Source organism: Fukomys damarensis, unplaced genomic scaffold (genome assembly GCF_012274545.1).
Source record: "Fukomys damarensis isolate Sample0158 unplaced genomic scaffold, DMR_v1.0_HiC HiC_scaffold_15, whole genome shotgun sequence".
Taxonomy (NCBI): Eukaryota; Metazoa; Chordata; class Mammalia; order Rodentia; family Bathyergidae; genus Fukomys; species Fukomys damarensis.
Window position 1 is genome coordinate 35,313,037 of NW_022900927.1, and position 27,522 is coordinate 35,340,558.

The window sequence follows — 27,522 nt, forward strand, 5'->3', positions numbered from 1 at the left end:
TTGGGATAGTTCCTTAACTGTCCTTGCTCAGTTTTTATTTCTAGTAGAAAATCAAGAGAGAAAACTGGGAGAATAATGTGAACATGCCCATTAGCCGCTTGATTTCTTTTTCATAAGTAGCCTGTTATTTCTTCTAGTTCTGGGTTTCTAGTTCTAGATCCTGGATATTAGTCTATATTTTCTGGGCATTTAGAACCCAGCCAACAAATCATTTTCTTGAGAATAACAAGTAGAGCACTGAGAAAGACAAAAGTTGGACAAGAGGGGTGGGGAATGAGAGCTAATTATGGCCTCACGCAGCACTAGTTACATGACACTTGTCATCTGACTTAACTGTCTCAAGATCCAAGTGAAACGCATGCTATTCTCTTCATTCGAGGTGAACAGACAGTTTCCATATTATACACACAGTAGTTATGGGGCATTTGAATCTATTTCTCCAATTTTTGGACTCATTGAAAGGAAATGAATTTGCTTTTAGACTAGTTGGTATTAACTTCATATTGTTAATGTCCAATATGTAAATACATACACATATATAAAATTATAATGAGTATACTTTCACATTAGATAAAAAATTAAAATTCAACCAACAGCTAAAAATTACTTATGATGGCAATGGCAGGTTCAACTATATTAATTCAGGGAGAAAAATTTATTCATCTTTCTTACTTCAAAACAAAACTGTAGACTTGTGAAATGGAGTCAAAGAAAAAAAAACAATAATACTAGACTTCTTTTCCTTTCTCAAAGGCTTCATGCTATTTTTTATTGGTTGTTATTGCATAGCATCCTTTGAAGTAAGGTGGATTATCTATTGTTTTGTAGATTGAGAAAACTATACCACAGAGGATTTAATCTGCTGACTTACTTACTTAATAAATGTCAGAGACTCAGCTCTGAAATTTATCATTAAGCTACTTGTTCTTAGAGAATTTCTTTAGAAATCTATGAGATCCCAAGAAATGAAAGAAAACTAATTAACTTCATAATACTTTTCCAGTGTTTACTGTGAGCCTTAATGGCAAGAACTGTGGGAGACATGAGTGCCTTCTGCCATGGGTTTGTCTTTAGGATTTTTACAATCTGGCTAAGGGAGAGGCCAAACCACTTGAGAACCAGTTTCAGTCTTTTTGTGAATGATTTTTAAAAAATAAAATCGCCAGTAGATAGTGGTATATAGGTGAACTCATAAATGTTACAAATCTCTATGGGCTACAAGACCAATCAGGGAAAGTTTTATGCTGGACTTTGTAGATTGGAGCTTCTGGATGGAGGGAAGTAGAGGCATCAGTAAGCAAATATGCAAAGGTGGGCCTGTATGCAGGACATTAAGAGAATAGGAATAAGAACGAACTGGATGGGATACAGGATTTATTTGGGGGCTTAAAGGCAAACAGATTTAGAGAGAATCCTCAGGACCAGATAGTATGGGACCTCTCAGACTCAGAAAGATGCCCTAAGCCTTGCTCAAAAAAGGGCAGCTAGTAAGGATTTTTGCACAGCAAAGTAAGATAACATAGGTATTGTGATAGAAAGGTAAATGTATAGAATATGCAGCATAAATTGAAAGAGGAAAAGCATTAGATGGAGAGGGAGAGATGAAATAAAATAATCTATATGAAATATATGTTAGTCCTACTATTGTTTTATAATTAGATGATAAAACAATTGAACCACAAAGTGATGAGAAGCACACCCAAGGTGATGATCATAGGACAATAATCAATAATCAGAAAGGTGGAGGAGCAATAATCAATGTGGTTAGGTAACTAATTGGAAACAGAAAAAAGAAGAGGAAGCTACTATGTGTTCCTTTTTAAGTCTTCAATCTTCATAACTTTTAAGGTATATCTTTTGTTCAGTTAAGTACATAAATTTAGTCTCTATATTTTCTTTTAGTTACATTTTAATTTAAAATTATATTTTATTATTATTACTGTCAAGGTAATGGATTCTTCCCATCAGGGATCAGAGAGTTAAATTATATAACACAATCCAAAATGCTTTTGGGATAATTGGATCATTTTGCAGTCTTTGTGATATATGGTTTCATTTTTCAGATCTTTGTGATATGTACTGTTTGTTATTTTATGCAATAAATAAGATAATCAAGCCAGGATCAAGAAGTGTCAATTAAAACATGAGGCTGTTTGAGCTGGGTGTGGTGGCGCAGGCCTGTAATCCCAGCACTCGGGAGGCTGAAACAGGAGGATCGCTATGAGTTTGAGACCAGCCTGGACTACATAGTGAGTTACAGGTCAGTCTCAACTACATAGTGAGACCCTGTCTCAAAAAACAAAACAAACAAACACAACATGAGGGTGTTTGAAAGGCACCATTAAAATACATAAAAATAGGGCTGGGGATTTAGCTCAGCGGTTCTGTGGCCTGCCTTGCAAGCTCAAAGACCCAAAGTTCAATCCCTGGTACAACCCCCCCCAAAAAAAACCCCAAAAATCATAAAAATAAAAAGTTAGGGCTTAAAACTTCAGAAAAATGTGGCCTGCCTTGCAAGCTCAAAGACCCAAAGTTCAATCCCTGGTACAACCCCCCCCCAAAAAAAACCCCAAAAATCATAAAAATAAAAAGTTAGGGCTTAAAACTTCAGAAAAGCTTTCTAACTAAATAGCACACTTCATCTTTACTATTTTATCACTCTCAAAATTCTTCATATGTCTTGTTGGCAGGGAAATGAGGTAGAAAAATAGGAGTGGGAGTAGAAGAGGAAAAGATGGTGGATAAGCAAAATGTTTCCCTATAGCTACTGGAAGTGGACCTGGGAATTACTTATGAGAATCATTCATTTATTCATTTACAAGAACTGCTTTCCAAGGATTATATTGTATATACTAGAGACAAAGAGAGTACTAAAATATATGTGTGCCCTCAAGAAGTTCAGAATCTATTGGCTAAGACAGATTAATAAACCAAAATTTACAATATTGTACGCATACAGGGTTATGGAACTAAAACAGAAGACAGCAAAAGAGGAGCAGCTGAATCAGTGTTAGTCTAGAAGGAGAATGAAAGGAGCGATAGGGCGCCCGGGAATGGCTTCAACAAGAAACAGCTGCGGAGCTTCTCTTCCCGTTTCCAGTCCAGCCACTCACCTTTACATCTTCCACGTCTCCAGACTGTGAGCCTGTCTGGTGTTTTATTGCCTTTGAAAGGAATGCTACAGCAGAAGGCAGGGAAACTTGAGTCCAGGCTTTGGGTTCTAAGGGTCAGGCTTTTAGTGGAAGAAGCTGCGTGTCTCAATGCCTGGAGGGCAGATGAGGTACAATGTGAAATAAGCAGCTGCAGGGTTTTCTGTTCATAAAGCCTGAGAAAGAGTCCATGGATTAAGGGGAGGCAGAAGTGTTAGAATGGCTCCTTTGAGAGTACAGGTACCAGTGAGACCCTGTCCTTCACGGTTAACCCCTGGGTAATTAGGAAACCTTCAGTAGAAGGACACAGATCCTTGGTAGAGTCATGAGAAAAAAATGTCTGGATGGTGTTTCAGGGGGATAGAGTCTTAGACATGCGCAGAGTTTTCTTTGTCTCCATTTGGGGTAAAGCAGTGAGATAATCTGTGTTTCTAAGAGTAGACTGGTTATAGCAAAGAGAGGGGAAGAAAGAGGGGAAGAAGCAACTGCTAGTACGAGGGGCTGTATGAATAGCAAGAAGGAACAACTTGGTAACAGGTGTTCTGGATGCATTGTGAGGACTGAGGATGTAATGGACATGGTAACAAATGATAGTTTGGAAAGATAGCATCAAAGAAGATAAAGACTCCTGATCTTTCTGTTGAAAAAGTCCCCTCAAAACTTACACATAATCTCAGGGACATAGAGGCAGAGGGGGACAGGGAGTTTGAAAAAGGCTGAAGCTAAGTTCCTACAATTTAGGTGGAATGGGACCCAGAAAAAATACTTAGTTTGAGTTACAGAAAAACAAAACTGTATTTCTTATTTCCTTAATTTGTAAACCCAGATTCAGGCTCACTACCGTGGAGGTATTTTTCAAGGACAAATATGAGTAGAGACAAGACAGGCTTTAGGTAAGTATGACTTCCTAGGTTGTGAAAACTACAGCAGAGTACATGGTAAAATGTCTAAGGAGAGTGGTTGTGGGTGGGTGCTTAATAGGAAATAGGGGTGGGAAGGTTGGCAAGTTTGGATCACAAAAGTTTTCGTATGCTACACAGCAATTACAGTGATACCTAGGTTCACAAACAATTTGTTTCACAATTCTGGAAAAGATGGGCACATTTATGTTCACGTGGGAAAGATGGCCACCGCCGTGTTTGTCACTCAATGCAGAGTTCACAAACCAAAACAAAATTTTATCAGATGCTTTTGTTTGCAAATCAAACCGTTCTCAAACAAAAGTGTTTGCGAACGGAGGTAACACTGTGTCAGTTTCTTTCCGAGAGCAATGTAGAAATACTGAGGAATCATAAAATAGAATAATACTTAAATAAAATTTAGAAAACCACTGCTTGAGATGTCTGGAGAGTGGAATGAGAAGGAGAAACATTGAGGCAGAAGAATCCGTGGAAGGCTGATTAGGACAAATGAAAGAGCCTTTGTTCTCAGTGAGGTTGGGTTTGTATAGAAGGCAACACTTGGAGAAAAGTGCCAGGTCTTCACAATTTTGGCTCTTGGAAGAGAGGGAATGAAGGAAGAGAAAGGCTTGAGGTATTACAGTGTTTCTGGGAATCAGAATTTAAAAAAAGGCAAATTATTTGATGAGGAACGTTTCGAGGTTCATTTTGGAACGTATTTAAGAGATATAGTAGCGATGTCCAGGGCAGAGCAGGAACATAGGTCCAAACCTCTACAGTTTGAGCTGTGGTACTTCCTCAGTGTTACGGCTCATATCTAGATGTCTCCCAGAGCCTTACGTGGTCATAGGTGGAGCTTTTCAGAGGTGGTTATATTTAGAGTATGTGATGCTGGGATTGATTCGTGGTGCAATGCTAGCATTGAGTCCCCACCCTGGGTGTGGGTGCCAGATAGAATATAAGGGACAGAAGGAGGGCGGCTGTGGTCTCTTGCTGCTTTGCTTCTTCACTACTTTCCTGCTGTGCTGCCTTCTTCCCACTATGAATTGTTTCTCCTCTGCAATCCCCCTCCACCATGCCACGCTGCTTTGTAGCCAGCCAGCCATGCACTGGAACCTATACAATCTGTGAGCTAAGTAGACTTTTCCTCCTTTAACTTTGGGTGCCTGGTATTTTGTTTTAGTAATGGGAAAAAATAACTAAGACACTCAGGAATCACCTGATACAATAGAGGATCAGTGGCTGTGGTCAGGTTCCCAGGAAGCAGCACAGCAGGATGAAATTCTGGGTAAGCATGAAGAAAAATGTCTGTATAGGAGGCTAAAGTTAACCAATGAAGTGGAAAAATGGTGCCTTGAAAGTCAAAGGAGGAGAGATGTTAAAAGAGGGTATGGTCATTAGTGCTAGATGAGAAAAGAAATGAAGCATGTGCTTGGGGTTGGGTGGGTGGACCGCACACTGTCAACCTAGTTGAGCACATGAAGAAATAGAATGGAAGATTGAGAACCACTGGGGCAACAGATAAGCTCCGATGTTTCAAGATACTTATTTGAAAACAGAAATGAAGACAGAACTAGATGAGAAAAGAATTAAGGAGATTTCTTTAATAGAAAAGAGAACTTGTTTCTAGGTTGAGGAAATAGCATTAGCAAAAAGAGTATAGTTTAAAAATAGAGGAGAAAAATTGTTGACGAAAGTTCTTAGGTTGTGAAGGAATGACCTGCAGCCCCATGGAGGGAAGAAAATCGTTCTCCTGCTCTGAGGTGGAAAGGAAGTAGGAGGTAGCCAGTGGGGAGGTAGGGAAATTTGTAGATCAGGAGACAGGGAAGCCATTAAACCCTGATTAGGTACTTACTCTGCTAGAGTCCCTGTATGAATGACAAAGGTCAGTAAAACAACGTCTCTGAGTTCTCCCTTCTCAAACATTCACTTCAATTAAATGAATACTTGAATATTTAGTCTTATGCCCCTTGAAATTTACACTTACCCAGCAGTGGTCTACAAGTTGCAAGGAATACCTATTCCCCTAGACAATTTTATGCTGACCTTGCTTAGAATCGGTGGCACATGGTACTATTTGAACTTGTCTGACTTTTAGTCAGTTTATTATGATCTTTAAATGTTCTATAGATAAAAGATCACCTATTATCTGCCTGGGTGCAGACCCTTCCTGCTACTCTGCTCTTGGTTCACCACTTATCTCTCTCTCAAGGTTTCTCTTTGAAGCAAAAATAAATTCTTAAGACTAAAAGCATCTAGGGGAAGCTAAGAAGTCAATAATTTTATTCCCTCATTTTTTAGACAAAGAGAGTGAAGGCTAGATGATTGACATATTTTTTCACGTGAGGCCACGCAATCCAGGAGAGGCAGAGTAGTGTCTCAGGTCCAGTTCTTATGACTCCCAGTTAGCTGCAGGGAGAAAGGTTTATCTTGTCTCCCTTTTCACATTGAATCTAAAAGAGCAACCTCATGGTATCAAGGAAAAGAAAAATGTCACATGGAAGTCCATGAGAATCCATCAGGAAACCAACAAGTATTTGGAAGAGGGGGCAGGGAGAATGATTTGGTTGTTTTGTTTTCCCTCTGGTGTAATGTCAAAGCATTTGTCCATTAGGGGCTTTTAGAGATTACTGCAACCAGTCTTTCTCTTAACATCGTTCACTGTTCATTGACAATGATTTTAATAAATTTCATATGACCAATTTTGTCCTCTATAGTTCTTAAATCTTCAAACCATATAGCTATTTGCATCAGGCATCATGATACATCATTGGAAATATAATCAAAATATGTATGTGTGATCTAAAAAATCCAATGAACAAAAAAACAATGAAAGGAAATGGAGACATAGGGAAAATAGAGTATGTACCTTAAAGCTTTCTTAGTCACACTATTACCCTGGTGTACAATATTGGAGGTAATATAAGCAATATTTTGAATATAAAAAATAAAATTTATTTTAAAAAACACCACGGAAAAGCTTTATTTCATATTTTTGGAAAGCAAAGAGTTGGCCTCTTAATCAAGAATTTGTATTTCTTACATTGGACTTCATTTAAATGGAAATTTATCATTACAAAGTACATCACATAAATAAGTATATCTGAGAGGCAGGGAAGGTAACAAAAATGTCATAGTTTTCCATATTTAATGTTTATGTGGTCAAAGGAAACAGAAGGAAAATTTTAAATAAAAATTTGTGATACAAACTCCTGCATGACTTCAAACAATGTGGACTTTGGCAAGAAGCACTCTGAATTTATCCCTAGCAACTCTACACCAGAGATAAAGACAATTAAAAAATAACTTTATGTTTAAACAGTCAGTAACCCTCAATAAGTGTTCAGTAAGTAGTGACAAAATTTGTTTAGGTCTATACCAGCTCAACAGAATTGGATTTATTTTTTTCCCCTCTAACATAGACATTTTTGGAAGGTAAGTAACACTGTTACCTCTGTAACATTTGGTAGCGAACAATTCTACTCAGTTATATCAATCATTTCTAGTTCCATCCTTTTCAATTGGTGAATACTCTTTGAATAAAAAGCAACCTATAGGTGGAAACATAAAAAGCTCTTACCTCTCCTGAAGTCCTATGGGCTTCATTTTGAAAGGAGAAGGACAGACAGAGGTAGAGGCAGTAGCTTTGATTTCAGGAGTATATCGGCCTTGAGGGTCTACAACAACATTCAGTACCTTCGGTTCTTGATCAGGCTGGACCATGCTGTGGCCTGCCTTTGTCTCGGACAGTGCTGGCTGTAGGATGATGGGTGACAGGTGGATCTCTTGGTTTTTCTCTTTGTCTTGTCTCAAGGAAAGCTGAAGTCTTTCTTTTAGTCTGTAAAGAATCTAAAAAAATGAGACAGAAAGAGATCCTGTCATGTTTTCACACACCGAACAGGAGAGTATGATCTCCTCTACCCTAACCTACAAGACACATTGAAATAAAAGCTTAATGATAAAGTAAGCACAACCTGCTAAATTTATCACTATTTCTTGGTTTTATGGTACTGAAGTTTTTCTCAAAAGGACATACTTGGCATTTCTAGTTAAGCTGCTCATACATTTCAAATATTTATGTACATGAATCAGATCCTCAAAAATACACTAAAAAACAAATCTGGCCAATTCTGTAAAATGCCAGATCTCAGTTTGTTACACGGAAGTTTATTGAAACAGTAAGTTTAGAGAATGAATACCATGAAACATGGGTCTCTCATTTTATAGAAACAAAGAACTGCATCTAATACAGCAGGGAAGAAAGAAATGTTCAAAAATATTAATAAAAGTAGCTATGCTATATACCTTAATTTCCTTTTTTGGGGGAGGCAGGTTGTGGAACCACTGAGCTAAATCCCTGGTCCTGGCGCCTTAATTTCCTATCTTGATAAATAATGACATTAGTCATTTATTCACCTGAGTACCTGATAAAGACTTGACAAATAAATTTACAGAATCTGTTGAAGAATAATTTGAGCAACCAGAATCATCTTCCTTACCTCTCTCCCCTCTTAATTTTTAATGTAATTAGGAAAAAACAAAAGTATCACTTCCCTCCATTCTCAAAGCTCTTTCTGAAATGACTAATTCAAGCCAGAATTGTTAAAATGTTCACTTTTGAACTTTAAAAAGAATTGGACTGCTTTTCCTGGAACATTCCATAAGGCAAACTGTGAGGTGAATAATGTTTATCCTTCATGTCCATAGGCCTCTCTTTTTATTGGATGTTCCTTTTTTTTTAATGCTGACTCCTTTACAATTCCTACAAAAATTTGATGTCCTCCAAGTCTGCTCTCAGAAAGTGACTCAGTAGGTTAACTCACAAGAAAATGTGACAACTCATTACCTGCAATTATCTGAAAGTGTACAGGGCCAATGATATTGGCATCTTAAAACACCTTAAGCCAGTTGAACTCCTTGTTTAATTTCTAGAATCTGTTAGCAAAATGAGCATTATTTTAGGAGGAGAGGGCTTTTCTAGAAGTCTGCAATTACATTTACTCTAACGAATCACTCTTTCTACCCCCATTCCCAAAATGTACATGTACTTTGCAAGTAATAACAGAATTGACAAAGAAAGCATCATCTGTGGTATGTATGGCAAATTTGGGAGGTTTTTGGAAATGTAGAACAAGACAATAAAGATATGAAGATGTAAACAATAGAAAATATATAGGATGTGAAGCCACAAGAGATGCTGTAAATGATCAATTAAAATAAATTTTAAAAAACCAAGGCACTCAAAACTATCTTTCTGTACCCACACTAGGTCATGGATTGTGAAAGTTACAAGGTGCTCCCCAAAGGCATTGCCCTCTCTTATGGAATTTAAGAACATGTAACAAAAAAGTTTATTAGCTTAACCCCTCCCCCAACCTACATATATTAGTTGGAAGAAGAGTGAATTTGAGAATATGGAGAACAAAAAAAGAAAGAGAAAGTCTATTAATAAGCAATAAGTTTTCCATATAATTACTTTCAAGTAAGCATACTGAATTTTCCTTAAACTGAAGGAATTTTCTTTAAACTTCTTTTATCCTGTGTACAGTCCCTAAGGCTGCATCTGTCCAGTTTCTGTGACTTTCACGATGTACCCTGCTACCACTCTTTAAAAAAATTCTAAAACAATACCAATCACAGAACACACATGGTTAAGTTTATTGTGTTAAACACACAACTACAGAAAGATGAAGCAATAAGAATTTAAAGTGGGGTAGTTATTTAAAGTTATTTTTCTGAATGAAGAAATAAATATATCTGTATTTTTACAAAAATACCTTTACGAGAAGAAGATAATACATATGTTGCATTTTTAAAGCTCTTTGAATAAATATAATATGTATGTCCAGACATTTATTAGCTTGTTTATCCTTGGATTTTGTATATTTTAATGATAAAATGAGAAATCAAAAAAAAATGCTGATCTCAATTCTTTTTTTTTTTTCAGCTTTAATTGAGTTTATTGGTACCTTTTGGGGATACAGTACAGTTACATTCATTGTTGGGATCTTGTACCTCTACATGACAAGTCTTGATTCTCATTTTTTCCCCTTACCTCTGCCCTCCCTTCACCCCCTCCTCCCCTCCCCATCTACAAACACTTTATTTTCATCTTTTTGATCTCAATTCTTGACAGGTCATTTTTATGTTTTTATTAGTGTAAAACATGTTATAGTCTAAAGTCCTTCTTTGTCACTCATAAGCTTATGTTTTTAATGAGAAACCTTTGCCATATTCTTTCAATGAGTAATCTATGTCATCTCTGGTTAGAGGTTAACTTTTCAACTTGTCTTAACATAGTACATATACAAACTAGGTTTTACATTTGTAACAGGAAATGCAGAACCTGGAGAATGTATAATATGAGCAAGGCACTGTTTAAAATTACTCAGGAGCTTAAGCTGTCTGGAAAAATGTGGAAAAAAATCAGAGGTTGCTGCTTGGCAATACAGTAGTTGTCATGGAATTAAGCTATAAGGCAATGATTTGCAACTGGAAGGGATTTTAGCTATGTCCGGGGGGCATTTGAGACATTTGTCAATCTCTGGAGATGTTTTGGTTGTTATATTTGTGAGGGGAGGGAGAAACAGAAGAGGTGCTACTGGCATCTAGTGCACAGAGTCTAGAGAGTTGGTAAAACCCTACAAAGCTCAGGAAGGCCTAACCTTCCCCTTGTCAACAGTGCAGTCAGACCCTAAATGTCAGTAGTGATACTACTGAGAAGCTCTGTTGTAAGGGATCTTAAAAGTCATCCACTATAATCTTTTCCCACAAAAGATTGGAAATAAAATCTAGAATCCAGGTTTTCTGATTTCTAGGCATCTGATTATTCACCAGTATTATTTCTTCTAAATACCTATATCCCAGCTTCTTTCTCAAAGCCTCTGGAAAAGTGTGTTCGAGATTTTGCTCTGTACAGGTTGAAGTCTGGAATATGGCATATGTGTATTTTTCTATGTGAATATACATTGTTTTAAAATTCAACCTAAACCTTACCATAGCAAGGGCAAGTTAAAAATTTTCTTTCATCTTTTAGAGATTTTTTTTGAATCTTGGGATGCATTAAAGTCACTTGCTCACTTGAAACATGGAAAAGAGAAAAGATTGCTGAATGAGAGAAGCTGTGAAAATCAAATAATAGCAAGAAAAAAAGGACCAAAAGCATTAATGAGAACTCAAGGAACACAAAAATGGAATAAGGCAGGAGAAATCCTTCGAAGTATTTGCAGCTTATAATTTTAATTTTAGAATACAGTAAGTAACACAAAATATTGTTTGGATTAGAATATGTTCTAATTTTTAAATGATGTCACCAATCAATAGCATCCAGCATTTGTTCTTCAGTTAATTTTGAGAGTTCATTCATTCTTTTATTGTAATAATTATGGGTCAGTTCTTACATGAATCAATACATTCCAGAAATAAGATGTTTTCATGCAAAAGAAGCACACGAATCTGTCTGAAAGAAACTCAGGTTAGCTGTGTAAGAGTTACGTCTAGTACAGAGTACTAAGTGCAAACATAGAGGTGTGCCCACAATACAAGGGTATGATGTGGCACACCTTTATCAGTTTTGTGTGGGTGGAGAAGCTCTGATAAAGGCAGGCATGCTCATCTCTTCCTGAGTTCATCTCTAGCTACAAATAGATATTTATAGACAGAGTTATAGGGCTACCACACCCACAGTTTGACTCTTTTATGGAATCAAATTCAAATCCTTTATTTGAATTCAGACAGACTTGGATTTGAGTTCCCATCCTTTATTGTTCTCATCCTTGCCATTCATAGTCACCTACTGCTTGTTCTTGGTCAAGTTATCTTTTCTGAATCTTGATTTTTTTTCCATCAGTAAAATTAAGAACCTAAAGTACATTAAGTGTTTATTTATTTATTATTATTATTTTTTTGGTACTGGGGATTGAACTCGGGTCCTTGCACTTGCAAGGCAGGCCACTGAACCTCTGAGCTAAACCCCTGGCCCCTCTTACTATTATTATTTTACTATTATGATTAAGAGTTGTAGTCTTCTTCCTATAAAAATGTGAAATTAATTTAGAAAATATACCTACGTTGGAAATGGTTCCATAATCATTCACTTCTATAAGGAATCTAATTCCATCTTTTTTAATGCCTAGGGATTATATATAATACATTAGAAAGTGTTGGCTAATTGTGACAACCATTGACATGTATTTATTGTGTGATGTTCAAGATACACCTGGTGGCCAAGTATAAGATTTCTGATCTCAACTATTAGACCAGGACTAGCGAAACCACTGACACTACATATGGGTGACTCTTCTATGGGTCTCACAACCCAGGGCTTTTAGGGACCCAAATAGCTGTTTTTATATGATTTCTAAAATTTCTTTCTGCATGCAATCTGGTTTGTAGACATCTCTACCTACATTTCATAAATACTTTAGAACTCTTTAATAAATGTCAATTTGAAGGTATAATTTAGATGATAAATGGTGTTCTTTCTATTATTTGTTCAAGTTTAAGAACTAATTCTTCTTAGTAACAAATTTCCTCCATCTAAAACAGCCTGAATGGATTGGAACTTGCCCACACATTTTTTCTTAGAAAATTGTATTTGTGTGTTTGTCGCTCCACCCACTCTGAATTCACATTTGAGAGGTGCTAAATAAGTCACACATTTGAAAATGTCATGCCTGTCTAATTTTATGCCTGGAAACATATATTCTTTTTTGCATTTTAAGGAAAGCAAACAACATGCCACATTTCAAAAATTTTGCCAAGGCTTAGGTTATTGTTACATAGCACACACACCCTTCCATTACAGCAATTTACCTATGTAATTTCACAGTTAAACTACATGCTTTTCATTTCTATGGTATGTACAAAGGCTGAACACGAATAGCAGCACTTGATTTTTCAGAAATATAATTAGTGCTAGCAGGAAATTTCTGAGTTATATTTTTTCTTTGCTATGGAATCAACAAATATGTGGGAAGCAGAATTGGACTATCTTGTGTTTGAGAATCACAAAAGTATAACTCAGTGTATGGCAGCATAAAATATAAGCTGTACTAAGTGTGACTATTACTGAGAGGTCTCAGTCAAATGTTACATTAAATTGCGATGATTGTGAAAAGTACTTGAACACTTCTAAAGATAAGCTAATTTCAAGAATCACATTTGATATGTCTCTGGATGTGAACTGTTGGCTGGTCTGTGGAAAATTGTACCAGATAAACTTAGCTTTGTTTTAATCACACCTATTAGGTGTATTGTATTTATTTTCCTGTGAACAGCAGCTCCTTTCTATGTACAGCTAGTTCTTCTGTTACTTTTCTTGTGTGTGGTACTGGGCCTTGAGTCCAGGGCCCTGCAATGCTAGGTAAGTGCTTTATCACTGAGTCACATTCTCAGCTCCCCTGTTACTTTTTTTTTTAAGTCAGACTTTCTTTTTTTCTTTTTTCTTTTTTGTACTGGGAATCTAACTCCGGCCTTTGCGCTTGAGAGGCAGGCGCTGGAACCACTGAGCTAAATCCCCTGCCCAGTCAGGCTTTCATATTAAAACTTAAGATTGTGTTTAAAAATCTATCATTGTATTCCTTTAATTTATTCAAGAACTAAGTACATACAAATCAAAAGTGTTATTTTGCTCTATTAATTTCCCAGTCTGGAATGTATCCCTCTTCCAGATTATGGGAGCACTGCCACCCAGTAGTTAATAAACTACAAGTCAGCCTTGATTATTTTCCCCCTTCTCCCTGAGAACCAAGACACAAAAAATCCCATTGATTCTACCTTCAAATAGACGTCAATCCTACACTTCCCTCTATTTTCCCCACCATCCCCTCCTTTGGGCCACCATCATCTTCATCAGCCCATGGAAGGATCCTCTTGCTTCCTCACTTGGCCCCTCTGCTGCCCCGATCACTCTCCACTACAGAGACTGCGACCTTTGAACACACGCCCACCAAGGCTCTGCTTACAGCACTCACTCTCCATCTTTCCCCAGTCCCTCCTGACAGGCAAAGCTTATTTCACCCCAGCCAGCACTGTTCCACACTTTGCCTCTTCTGCCCGGGAGCCTCCCTCCTGCCTCGAATGTCAGATTGCTCTGTGTCACTATCTGCCATCATGTTGCCTTCTTCAAGACACATATCTCTGTTTGATTTTTTAAAAAATAATAAATTATTTTAGAGTAGTTTTTATGTATATAGAAAAATTGAGGAGAAACTGCAAAGTCCCATTTATTTCCCTTGCTTTTCTCTACTAACATATTAGTGTAGTACATTTGTTACAATTGATAAAGCAATATTGATACGCTATTAACAAATGGCCACAGTATAGAGTAGTTGGTCATTCTGTGTTATGCATTTAATAGGCTCTCATGAATCCAAAATGCCATGTCTTCACCTTTATAGAACACAGAAAAGTCTCACCACATTAGTATCTGCTGTCTTCTACCTAGTCACCCTCTCTTTCCCCAACTGAGAAATCACTGACCTTTTCTACTATCTTTTATAAAGTCTATGTAGTTTTGTCTTTTCCAGAATGTCATAAAGTTGGAGTATAGTATGACTACTATTTGATTATCTTTTAAAAAAATATTAACAATTGCCCATTTTCCTCTCCCTAGTAAAGGCTTCAGGAAGACCAGAGACCTTATCTGCCTTGTTCTCATTTGCATACAGAGCCAGCAACAGGCCCATGGTGGGTCATCCACAGGAATGTGTTGTTAGAATGAATGCGTGAAATGAGTAGCTAACCTGGGAGAGGGAAATCACCTATTATTTGGTAACATTTATTTCTTGATTTGTTTTGTAGCACACTTATTTAGGCTTCTGACTTTTATTCTGGTGTTTTATAAATATCGGGAAGGAAGAGTTGTTCCCAGCCTGAAGAAATTAAGAGTGTGATTACTAGAAGTCCTTTTGCCATGAGCAAAAAGGACCAATGGAAGGCTGTGCCCAGTTATGCTGGACATTTGGTCCTCCCTGAGGTGCACTTACTGAATCTGAAACATATATTTTTATAGCAAGCTCTGCTCTGCTTCTCTCCGCTAAGAAGTTGTACATGAGTCTCCTTCACACTTTTTTCCTTCTATCTTTGCCCTTCTTAGCTCTTCTGAACCTTATGCAGTTATCCTAAGAACACTCTCCATATTTATCAGTTTATACTCTCACTCTGTTTGTATCCTTTTTTTCAGTGCTGTGGATTAAATGCAGGACCTCGCACTCCAGGCAGTGCTCTATCCCTGCCCCAGCTTCATCCTCAGCCCCTCCTGTCCTTTTCAGATCTTTGAAACCAAATAACAATCTAATCGTGACTGACAAGATATAGAACAATACTTGAGATTTGATTTTTTTTTGTTTATTTGTGTTTTTTTTTTGTTTTTTGGTACCGGGGATTGAACTCAGGTCCTTGCTCTTCCAAGGCAGGCCACCGAACTGCTGAGCTAAATCCCCGGCCTGAGATTTGTTTTTGTTAAGGAAAGAAGAATCATGTATTTAAAAAAGCAATTAGCCATAAGAAGGAACCAATCCTTTAAAATAGTAAGATCCACTCAGAGGTCTGAGACACTTTCCATGGTTTTCAACATTCTTTCATTAAAATTCTTTTTCCTTAATCTTCACCATTTAAGAAATAAAAATCTACTTTTTACCCAATTCTTATATCATTGTCTTGTTTCCTGCATCACAATTTTTAGAAATATTATTTTAAAATTTTGGACCCATAGGAGATAGCTTTGAGTTCATTTTATGGGAGGAGCCTTAGTTCTTGCGAATGCCTGAATTTTGGGATAGGAAACATGCCCGTTTTCTCCTGGTCTAAGGCTTTACTTATTTTACATCCTTCCAGTTGAGATCCACTCTGCTTCTGCCTTTTCAGATAGAGCCCCAGTCTTTCTAACATGACCCCCCGCTTCCCAACAAGGAGAGTATGAATGAACACAATGCAATGAAACACCTGCTGACACTGTTGACTGTGGACACAGTAAGTAGTGTAATATTTCTGGAGGGCATTTACAACTGAAAAAGGAGTTTTTAAATTGACAATGTGAAATACGAAGAAAAGGGCTAAAGGTGTAGGGGAAGTGGGAAGGGCAGGAGAAAGGAAATAAGGAAAAAGAAAAAAAAAACATGAGAAAATGAAAAAATGGAAATAAAGTGTTTGTAAATAGGGAAGGGAAAAGGGGTGAAGGGAGGGCAGGGACAAGGGGAAAAAAATGAGAACCAAGACCTATTATGTAAAGGTGCAAAATCCCAATGATGAATGTAACTATACTGTATGCCTAAAATGTACCAATAAACTCAATGAGAGGAAAAAAAAAGAAGGAGGTTTTGAAATGTGCAAAGTCAAGGAAAATGTAGCACACAGGAAAAAATATTAAGCCTATTTGTAAACTTCAAATTTTATGTTACATCACAAAATTTTCAGAAGGATAAAAGAATTGGATTCTACTTGAAAGATAACTATTAACTCATCAAATATCAAAGAGCACTGCCTAATTTAGTGAGTGAGGTCTAGTTGGGATTATAGTATTCAAAATAAAATGTATTTTAAAGGTTATCAGATGACATGCATGATTGTACTGAATACTTTTACACTTATAAATTATACTTATATATTATTCATTCATCAAAAAAGTTAGTTGGGAGAAGATGGTTTAGCTTTTGAGGCTATAGCTTAGTGCCTGATTTTTCACAGAATGCTTTCCAGGACATTTAAAAGTAAAGAAGTCAACCCCTCCTTTGGGAATAAGCTTGCCCCAAAGACATATTTCTTTTTCTTTTTAAACTTGTCCCTGAGTTCCACTAAGATGATATAAAATAAGAAATGAAACCTCAGGTGTGCCCATGAGACTTTAATGGCTGTGAGGGCTTGAAATGACCCCAGTAAATCACGTTTTAAAGCTTATTCTCAGGGTTGACAGAGTTACTTAAAACTTTAGTGCAATTATAGCTTCGTTACGCTGGTCACACTTCCGCAGGTTTTCCTGTAGCAATCACACTGCTATCATACCTTCCCAGCCTAACACAATTATCATCTTGCTCCTGCTTTCAGTCTTCTCAACACTCATATGCATGACATTGCATCCAGTAATATTAAGCAGTGGACCCAGCAAAGGATAAAATATACAAAGAAGCAAACTTACCATCAAGCATGTTACTATAATAACAAAGATGCTGAGAAAAATGACAACAGCATAAAATCCTTCTTTGCTCCAGATTTTGTCAGCTTCATGCTGCCCTTGTAAAACATTTTTCTTTAAAAGCAAAACAGAAAGTCCAACGTTAAGCGAGAGCTTGAGGAAACTGGCGTTCTTATCAGACACTAAACATAGTTGTAGCTTTATTCCATTCAGGGCAGTGAGGCACCCCCCACCCCTGCCTCCAGAGCGCTTCCCAGTCTGCAGACTACCATCCTTACACAGAGAAAATTATTTTGTCTCCCGCCGGAGAGGAGACATGCCTGATAGGGCTCACACCGGATCTCACCTTTATAAACGCTCCTCATCTTTCTCGGAAAGTACCTGGTTCATAGGTGAGAGAGTTCTGTTCTTCTCTTCAGAGGAAACTGTTTCTGAAGCTCTTCCTACTCGAGTCCCCTCCCACAACATCAACACCCTGCCTCTGTGCTGTAACCCTGCTCTTTACTTTTGAACAAAAGCTTAACAGGTGCAAACAAAAGCTCAGGATGCATTAATAAATACAGCTATTCTGTCGGGATCCTTTTCTTCCCTTTATCGCATCAGATATTTTTTCGCCCTTTAAATGCAATTTGCTTTGTCAAAATTTGTCTGAAGCACCATCCCGCCAATATAAATTGTTAAATCTTATATTTTACTCAAAGCAACAAGGAGCACCAAAAAATTCGGAATTATTTGGTATTAGAGTTCTGCTGACTACTTTGCAGGGTAGTAGAATGAAGTGTAAATAAAATGTGAATGTCTTAGTTTTATTTTATCTATTTTCTTAAAAAGCACATTGACCAAAATCAAGTTTTAGAGTCAAACACTAATTCAACGACATTGTAGATTTATCGCTAAAGAAACTAACTTGGAATCAGGTGGCCCATAATTAGGAAAAACATATTCATTCTAAATCGAGCCAAATGCTCCCCCCATCCACAATTCTATTTTGTTGAAAGCTGCTCGTCTCTTGCCTTAGTAAGTGTACATGTGTGTCCTTGGAAATTATCTCCAATGTTGAAGACAGGAGTAAAAAATCTTAGGTGTCTGAATTTTGAAATAATTTTTATTTATTTTTAAGCCTAAAAGCACATTCTCTCTTTACAAATTAGACAAAAATTTTCCCTAAAACATTTTATGAAAAATTTGGTTTTGGAGTTGAATTGAAGCTTGCTAGACAAACAAGCAAGGCAGAACATAAAGGATTATTAGGTTGAATCCTGATTATAAAAATTATCTCTAGGGAGACTTATTTATTGCTTTAAGTAATTAAATTTGCTTTTTTCTTTGCTTGTGGAAGAATGATATGTTCACTATATCTTATTTTCGAGACAGATGTATCGATACAAAAATAATTTAGACATTTATTTTAAATTTATGTAAATGTAAAATTAATGGAGAATCTGAAAATACTTGATTGATGAAATGATTAGTAACCAAATATCCTGCTGGTAAGAAATTAACTGGGTTCAAGTGACAATTTTCTTTCATGTCTTTGACATCAGTAAGATCATATTTTATTTCAACATCTCTACAAATACACCTGGAAACAAATAGAAAAGAAAACTTTTGTAGGAATGAAGCATAAATATGGAAATTAACTTTTTTTGCACGCAACTAAATAGCATGTATTGTTTGCTATAAAAGCAAACTAGTTCAGCCTTCAGGTAGGCAGAATAAATTTGTCAAATTTAAGTATAAAAAACTGAGCTTAAACTCAGGAGAAATTTGGATAAAAAGGGGTGGTTAGGTGGGTGGAAAAAGATGCTGTGTTCCTAACCTGGTTTGGTTCATTTTTCTTTTTCTTTCTGTGGGTCTGTAACTCTTGTAAATTAACATGTTCCTTTCTGCTTGAGACAAACTTGTTTTGTTTCTTTTTTAACTGAAGTAATAATGATGGAAGAATTATTCTCCACCCTCCCATCCTCCACCCCTAGTTAGAAAGACATGTTATGAACTAGAACTTAGTCACTGCACTTTCTTGGTAAATAGATTTCCTTCTGAGTCATGCTACTCCTGCTGGGCACTACTATATTTGTACAGAGATCTAAAAAACTTGATAAGAGCAGGGTAATAAATAGAAAAGTTTATAGTTAAGATCTCACAAATAAAAAGATTTTGACTCACGGAATCTCCAATCTAACCTTTGCGTAGGGTGACCCCAGTGCCTTTTGAATTTTGTCAGGAGGTTGAAAGTTCAATAATTCTCAGACTCTGTGGCTGGCTCAAATTAATACCACTGCATCATCTTTATGCCATATTTCATAGTCATACTGTGCCTTTCACTTGTAGTGAAAGAAGTTCATTATTTTTTTAATTATATAAAACAGGCAATTTCCTTTATAAAAATGGCTTCTCTCTGTATATAATAATAATTCTCTACATATCTGATAATATAATATCTATATAGCTTAATATTTCCTTCCCTCCTTCCTTTTCTTCCTTTCCTTTCTCTCTTCCTCTCTCTGATTTAAATGCTAGATAAGTTAATACAGATATAAAGACTTTAGGAGGCGTCTTTTTGGGAGAGATGAAGCACATAGAATAGCATGAAATGGAAATGTTATGAATTGTCTGGTTGATTTAATTGACTTAGGCAGATAAATGAGATGTGTCCTACAACAGTATGGCTTTGCTGCATAAATGCCTAACTTCTGTTGCATTATGCACATGGTGAACACTTGTTCTGAATGATCTAATGCATGGTAACACTGAGTCTCTATCTCCTCAGCATTGTCTGTGTAGATCTATAAATCCATAAAATAGACTACTAGCTACTGTTCCAAATTTAGATGAACAATCACTGAACTGATGAATTCTGACCCATGTTCATATGTTGTATCTTTTACTTTTTGTAAAGATTCCATGAGTGTATCAGTGAACACATTTCCCTATTATTTTAAAAAGGTATCATCTTCCTTTGAATTATAAGACTTGTGTAACTAGAGTGATTTGTAACAAGATAAAACAAATTCTAGATTTTTATAATACTAATGCAGAACGTATTATTTTAATAGATATTTAATTCATTTTCTACAAACATTTGTAAACAGAAGTTGAAATAATGAGTTTAATTTGATTTCCCTAGAATTTGATGTATTAAGCAGGAAGAGGTATGCATCATCTTAACTTTATCATGTAATATTATTTGATTGCCTACAATATTTTACATAACATAAAAATATAAAAGGCATAATATCTTTTCTCTGAAGAAACTTAAGTTGGAAGCTAAACAAATACAAATTACAAAAGTAATTTTTCTTTGTTTCCCGGGTCATTTCCAATTATAAAAAAATTAAGCCTATAAAGAAACAGCAACAACAAAAACCATATCCTTCCAGGAAAGTAATTAACATAAATTTAGGAATAGAAGTTTTTAGACACTATTCATGACATTCTATAATCCTGTGAAGACAAAAGTCCAAAGACCAAGGTTCTTTTGTTGTTAATCAACATATGACCATAACAAACTATATTTTGAGGATTGAAATGTGAAACAAAGACTTGAGGTATTAGTGTTAGAAAACATTAACGACAAGAAGATGAATAAAGGTATAGGAAAACTTACAGATTACAATTGACCTGGTTTAAACAATTATTTACCAGTGTTTTTGCTGTTTTCCTTTAGGTTGTATCAGTTCAGAGCTTCCCACCAGAGTGCTTTCTCACTGCAAGGGGGCCAAAGCTTACTTCTGTTTTTGTATTTAGAGCTTCAGGTCAGAGGGCAATGCTTGGTCCCTTCTAGGAGTGCCTGAACAAAAGGTTTGGACAAGTATGTGCTGACTTCCCATAATGTATATTTTGTAGACTGGAGCTTTCCTAGATTTCAATTATTTTATGAAAAAATATTACCTTTTGGCCATCAAATACATTTTCATTATTCAAGCTCAAGCTAGGTCTTGCTGTCCATTGTGGACTGATAGCTCCATGACAAGTGGTTAAGGTAAACTAACTCTTCATGTTTCCTGAACCTCCGTGTGTTGAGGGACCCCCAGGTACTTAATTTTGACTCGCTCCTTTTATATGGCAGTATTCCCTTGGTTTCCAAATGTGAGTGACTCAATAAATTGCTGTTTCTAAAGCCTTCAAAATGACATTTAAAATTAGAATAAAGCAACAGAGAAGAATGCTTATATTCTCTAAAAGCTTATGAAAAGCAGAATAAATTAATTCAGTGGTTGCTTTAAAATTTAACGAGGAATTGTCCTAGGCACTGTGGGCACTGGTCAGTCTGTGACGGGCCTATGAAAGCCTAGGGTGCAAGTGGGGTTTGGTTTGTTATACTTTGTAAACCACTCTTGATTCAGATGCAGCTGGAGCTGGGGAATGGTCTGGGTGATTATGACCATGATGACTTTGTTCTCTGGCCTCTCAGAAGGACAAGGTGATCTCTTCTTCAGGGCTCCCATGCACAGGGTAGTAACTTCCTCAAAGCCCTGTATTTTCCTTATCTGTTTGTATCTTATTTGCTCTCTGAGAGTATAAATTCATTGAGAGCAAGAATCATGTATTTGTTTGCTTGTTTATTAGTTTATGCACTTATTTTTCTGACTTTGTTACTACCTAGCATGGTGCTTGGCTGTTTGTTAACTCAATGTTTCATTGTGTATCCATTGTATGCGAGACACCAAATGAAGGCATTAAAGACACAAGTAAAATAACATGTCATAGGAACTCAGTGAAAGCACAGACTTGAAAGCCAATATGGGAAAAAGGCATTTCAGCTAAACTCAGTGGGAGCACAAGGTACTGAGCACCCCTGTTTTATGATGGCACATGGGAAGGTTTTCGTTGTACAGGAGACTGATCTTGCAAAATGAAAGATATAGAAGGACCAATATACCCAAAAGCATAGAAATAAGAGGATTATGGGGATCATGATATCTATTAAGTTTAGAATTGCTGAGAAAGGGCTGTTCAAACAATGAGAAACCTAGCACACAGAGGACCATATATCATAAGAATAAATACAAACTTCATTCTATAGCATTTTGAAGGCTAAAGAAGAATTATGAAATTAGGAAGGTAGGTAAGTCAGATTTACACTGAGAAACATGCTTTTGGTGATAAAAGACAAAAAATAAAGCAACACCAAGAAAAAATACATTATGTTTGGACAGAAAGAGGTATGGAGTAGGGAAAAACCAATTAGATCAGCCGTTGTTCAGTCATATAAAGTTGGCCCACCTATCTGTGGTTTTGCGTTCACAAATTCAGCTGTCTCTGGATAGAAAATATTAGGGAAAAAAAAACCTTGCCCCTGTATTTAACATTTACCTAATTTTTGTTGTCATTATTCCCTTAATAATTCAATGCAACAATTATTTTCACAGCACTCACATTCTGTTAGCTAATATATGTAATCTAGAGATGAATTTAAATATGTGGGAGAATATTTTGGGCTATATACAAGCACAACACCATTTTATACAAGCAAAGTGAGGATCCAGTGAATTTGTGTCCAGGAGAGGTCTGGTACCAATTCCCCAAGGATATCAGAGGAGGTCTGCATGTTCTCATTTTGCCAGTGCATCCGATATTCAAATTATATTTATGTGATGCCTACTCGACATGAGGATTCCACATATATTTGAAAAACATAATCCACATTTCAAGTCTTTAAGGTAAACTATATGATATATTCATTTAATATATAAGGAAACTGAGGTCCAGAGAAGCTAACATCATGCAAAGGCAGACACTTGATGGTGGTGGTAGCATCAAATTTAGAAAATGCTGTTTAAAAAATCCATGGTTCTTAGGGCTGCTTTCCTCAGCAAAGGAAAGAGCACATTTGCACCGAATTCCTAAATGCATAAAAAAGTATTTGATGACAATTTTTAAGATGAAGACAGTGAGGCTGGGTGCACTTGTAGAAAAAGAAAGGCAAGAGTGTTGGTTTTGTTTTTTTTGACATGTCTGTTTCAAGTAATCAACTGACCAACATATCTAAATGGTCTTTTAAATAATATACTGAGTAAATCAAAATAACTTACAAAAATTTCAAAAAGAACTTGTCAAAAAGTGAGACTTTAATGTGAAAATGATGAAAGAGTAAATATAAACAGTATGAAAAGTAGAGAAATCTGACCCTTCGGCAGATTTTCAAAAGTAATATATAATAAACAGCTTTAATCTCAAAGCCTCATGGGGTTAGATTACCATATCATGTTAGCTGTGCAAATTTTTAAATGAAATATCACATGCAATGACATACCTCAGGGGAGACTTCTGTAATTCCAAATTGGGATAAACTTTGGTGCAAAACATTGATGTTAAGGGAATGCAATACTTCCTCAGCTGGCAGAGTGTCAGAAATTCCTGTTTCTTGGTTTATGGGAGACACAAATAGTTCAACACTGTTCTTCTTCTCCTAGTAAAAGAAGATTATTTGCATGCATTATAGACATTTTAAGCAACTTGAGGCAATAATTTTACTATTACTTGGGAACACGAAAGAACATCTTAGAATACTAAAATCCTAGAAATCATACTGGAGTCCTGAAAGTTATCTTAGAGATCATATTTGCTATTCTGTGATAGAGTTAATATTACCAGTACAAAGTCTAGTATCTTCAAATGGTTTTCTTTCAGTCACTTGGCACTCAAAAAATTGGAATTTTATATTTCACTGGCTACCAGTATATTTTCCATCCTACATTTTAATTTTTGAAATATATTGGTTAGATGTTTCCTGAGTAATTGTACTTAAGGAGAGACTTTAGAGTCAAATAAAATAAGATGTAGCAGTACAGTTACAAGACATTCTATATGTTTTTCTTATCACATGTATGAATGTGAAGTCTGGTTGAACCAAGGAAGATAGTGCTAGATGAACTTTAAAGTTCCTTCCCTGATTCTATGCACCTCTTTGTACCATTTAAAAACTACTTTTTGGGAGAAATGCCTGTTATGCAGTCATATCATGATTCTTTTCCTATTAAAATGTTCTCATTCTGTGAAATGGAGACAAACTTTTTACCATTAATAGGTTTTTTTGTTTGTTTGTTTGTTTGTTTGTTTTTTGAGACAGGGTCTCACTAGGTAGTTGAGACTGACCTGGAACTCACTTTGTAGCCCAGGCTGGTCTCGAACTCAGTGATCCTTCTGCCTCAGCCTCCTGAGTGCTGGGATTACAGCCGTGTGCCACCACGCCCAGCCTACCATTAATAGTTAATATGTCACATAACATTAAAAAAAGACCCACCAGACAAAAAGGACACTGAAAAATAGTGTCTTTTGTAACTTACAGTATGCACTTATAGAAGGAAATTGTTAGTCTTTTTTTTTTTTTTTTGACCCATAGAGTTTTCTCATTCTAGAAAATTTTCTTTGAATGCAGTTTATCAGAAGTTTCTGGACTGCACTACTAGCAATCCAGAAAAACATTTCTGAGTTACAAGAACAACAGACAATGACAATCAGTTTTTATACAGATGTGAATAGTATGAGAATTTATGTAAATTTATGATCTAATATCAATAGAAGAAGAGAGTGCTGGTTTTGTGCCTGACATGCTCCTATGTCCTTTAAATCTGTTATCTAATTTAATGCCGAAAACACCTCTAGGAAATGGGTATTGTCACCTCTTACAAATGAAATGAAAGTGGCTTGTGGTCACACAGCTGGGGCGCGGCCATGCTGCCAATGTAAAATGGTTTTGTCTGTCTCCAAGGCACTTGTGCTTAGTCACCCTGCTCTGTTGCCTCAGGTCTCATAACTCTGCTTACTAAAATAACCACTTTGAACAGTGCTGCTAACATTCTCCAAGGATATGTATTTTTGGGGTGTGGCAAATTCCTCATGCATCCCTGCAAACAGGTATAAAATATCTATGATATGAGAGTTTATAAATAAATCTAGATTCAGACACAAAACACCTATTATGCCTAAGTCTTCTCACTTGAGCAAAGTATTCCCTGGATATAGTAACATAGTTCACTCTTAAAAGATTAGAAAATAGTGTTTCCTCTTTGGTGATACTGAGTTAAAACTTGGGTCTTTAAAAGAAAACTAATATAGTACCAGAAAATTGTTGATTCACAGAATAAAATTTTTTATGTGGAATGAAAAAGCTCACCCTCCACATGCAGAAAAAAAGAAACATAAGTCAAATTCTTTCATAACTGGTAATATAGATGAAAATGTAGTAGAAAGTTGAGCTCAAGGAGGAGCATAGCAATTTATAGCATGGAGAACAAACAATCCTTGCTTGGGCTTCCAATGCAATGAAAGTTAAAAACAATTTAAAAACAGTACAAAAGTTCCCAAGTTCCTTTCATGTGAATCTTAGGTAACTAGCTATTTTTTTTGGAACTGGGGAGCGAACTTGGGACCTTGTTTTTGTGAGGCAGGTGGCAGAACCACTGAGCTAAATCCTCAGCCCTGGTAACTAGCTTCTAACAAAGAAAATATCATCTGATTTGCATTTACATTCTTCCCCTTTATTCACACCCACTTTCAAGTGCATATTAGAACATGCAGTTGGACACTGTTATGGTTTGTTTCTAGATGTCCTCATGTGGGCATAGGCTTTGTCAGAGGTGGCTGGATCCATGTGTGACATGGAATTGATTCGTGATGCAATGCTAGGCTCATGGGTGCTAGGCTTAAGGATGTAGTGCTACCCTCCCTAAATAGCCTGAATAAGATAAAAGGGGCAGAAAGATGATGTTAAATTCCTTGTTGCTTTTGCTACCATAAACTTTTTCCTCTGCAATGCCCCTCTGCTATGTGCTACACTACCATGGAGCCAGCTGACTATGGACTGAAACCTCTACAAGCTGTGAGCTAAATAAACCTTTTCCCTTTTAACTTTGAATGTTGGGTGTTTTGTCTCAGCAACAAGAGAAAAGTAAATAAGATAGATAGTAAGAAAAGGAGGTAGAGAAAGGTTGTGGGAGATTGACAGGCCAGTGGTGGGCCCTGTACAACAGGTCCCTTGGGTCTTCCTCCAATGCCCATCCAAGTTTTGTCTTGGCCTTTCTGGACTGTCAATTCTTGCATCCATTTGGGTTGGTCTCTGTGCAGGTAGATTATTCAACTCTGTCTTGTGCATCTGGCATCCATCATTGCACTGCTGTACTTGAGGTTTTAAAGTGACTCTGAAAACAGTGCCTTACCCAATACAGAAGTTCTATACTTATCAGGAATATTTTCAGAATAGGAACAGGTTGATAGGGCAAATATTTTGGGCCCCTTTATTCGTACTTACCAGGGCAGCCAGTCTTGAACTATCACAGAGTTGCTAAACTTTTTCTGTAATAGACCAGATGGTAAATACCATTGGCTTAATGGGGCAAACAATCTGTTACAACCATTCAATTCTGCCACCATAAGCATGAAAGCAGAAATGGACAATATGTGAATGAGTGGTTGTGGCTTGTTACAATAAAACTTTATTTGCAAAAACAGATGGTAGGCCAGATTTAGCTTATAAATGATAAAACTATAGTATGAGCCCTTCAATGACTTCAACATGACTTAATTTCTGGGAATGTGAAATGTAGGCATCTTACAATCAGGCGATTGATGTGCACTTGCTGGGGTAAGAGTCCTAAAGCTGCAGCTACTCCTTGGCGGAATATCCGAAGCAAGGTTATGTTCAGCTTGTTTACATCCATTTGCAGTGTCTGGAAAATAGAGATTAAAAGAAAGAACAAATGAGGGCCAGGGATGCAGTTCAGCAGCGCAGCACCTGCGTGACAAACATGAGGTCCTGAGTTTGATCCCTGGTACAAAACAAAATCAAAACAAACAAAAAAACAAAGGTAGTTAGTCTTTGGTTTTGGATTGTCAGTTCTGGACTAATAACCAGACACAGCAATTTCTGTGACTTTATTAAATTTTGCTTTATCAAATTTTGATAGAAATAATATTATAGGAACATTGTATGTAAAATTTTAAATGGCACTAGTTAAAAGTGCCGCATTATGTAATGATGTAGTCTACCTACTTATTTAAAAACACAAATAATGGCCAGTTCATAAATAATTTCATTGAAATGCTCCTTGATATATTTTGCTTTCATTTGGGTCTAGATGACAGAATGGAGTCCATGGCCTGGTGTATTAGTTATACAAGCTGAAGAATGCATTTAATTTGTGTTCAAATGCAGTCACAGAAAGGTGTTGTGTAAGTTCCATAAGGTGGCGCCTTCAGAGATTTTCTATATAGTGATCTACTGTCTGTGCAAGACAAACAAAGGAGGTACAGTAACGTACTTTCAATATCTGATAAAGAAGTCAGTAGTACTGATGAGTCGGTTTAAGTAAACATTTCTAAGAGATGCTCAGAAGACGGA

The 27,522-nt window shown here is 36.5% G+C and overlaps 1 protein-coding gene across 2 annotated transcripts in view; it reads right to left on the minus strand.

The window, feature by feature from the left end:
- Ptprr (protein tyrosine phosphatase receptor type R) overlaps positions 1-27,522 on the minus strand; it is a 250,661-nt gene that overhangs the window by 88,730 nt on the left and 134,409 nt on the right. For both annotated transcript variants that reach the window (XM_010617486.2, XM_010617487.2), the window contains exons 3-6: positions 26,738-26,851; positions 23,437-23,592; positions 17,184-17,294; positions 7,629-7,897 (exon numbers count right to left, since the gene is read on the minus strand). In XM_010617486.2, the coding sequence (XP_010615788.1) occupies positions 7,629-7,897; positions 17,184-17,294; positions 23,437-23,592; positions 26,738-26,851 (650 nt within the window). The remainder of the gene's footprint in view (positions 1-7,628; positions 7,898-17,183; positions 17,295-23,436; positions 23,593-26,737; positions 26,852-27,522) is intronic.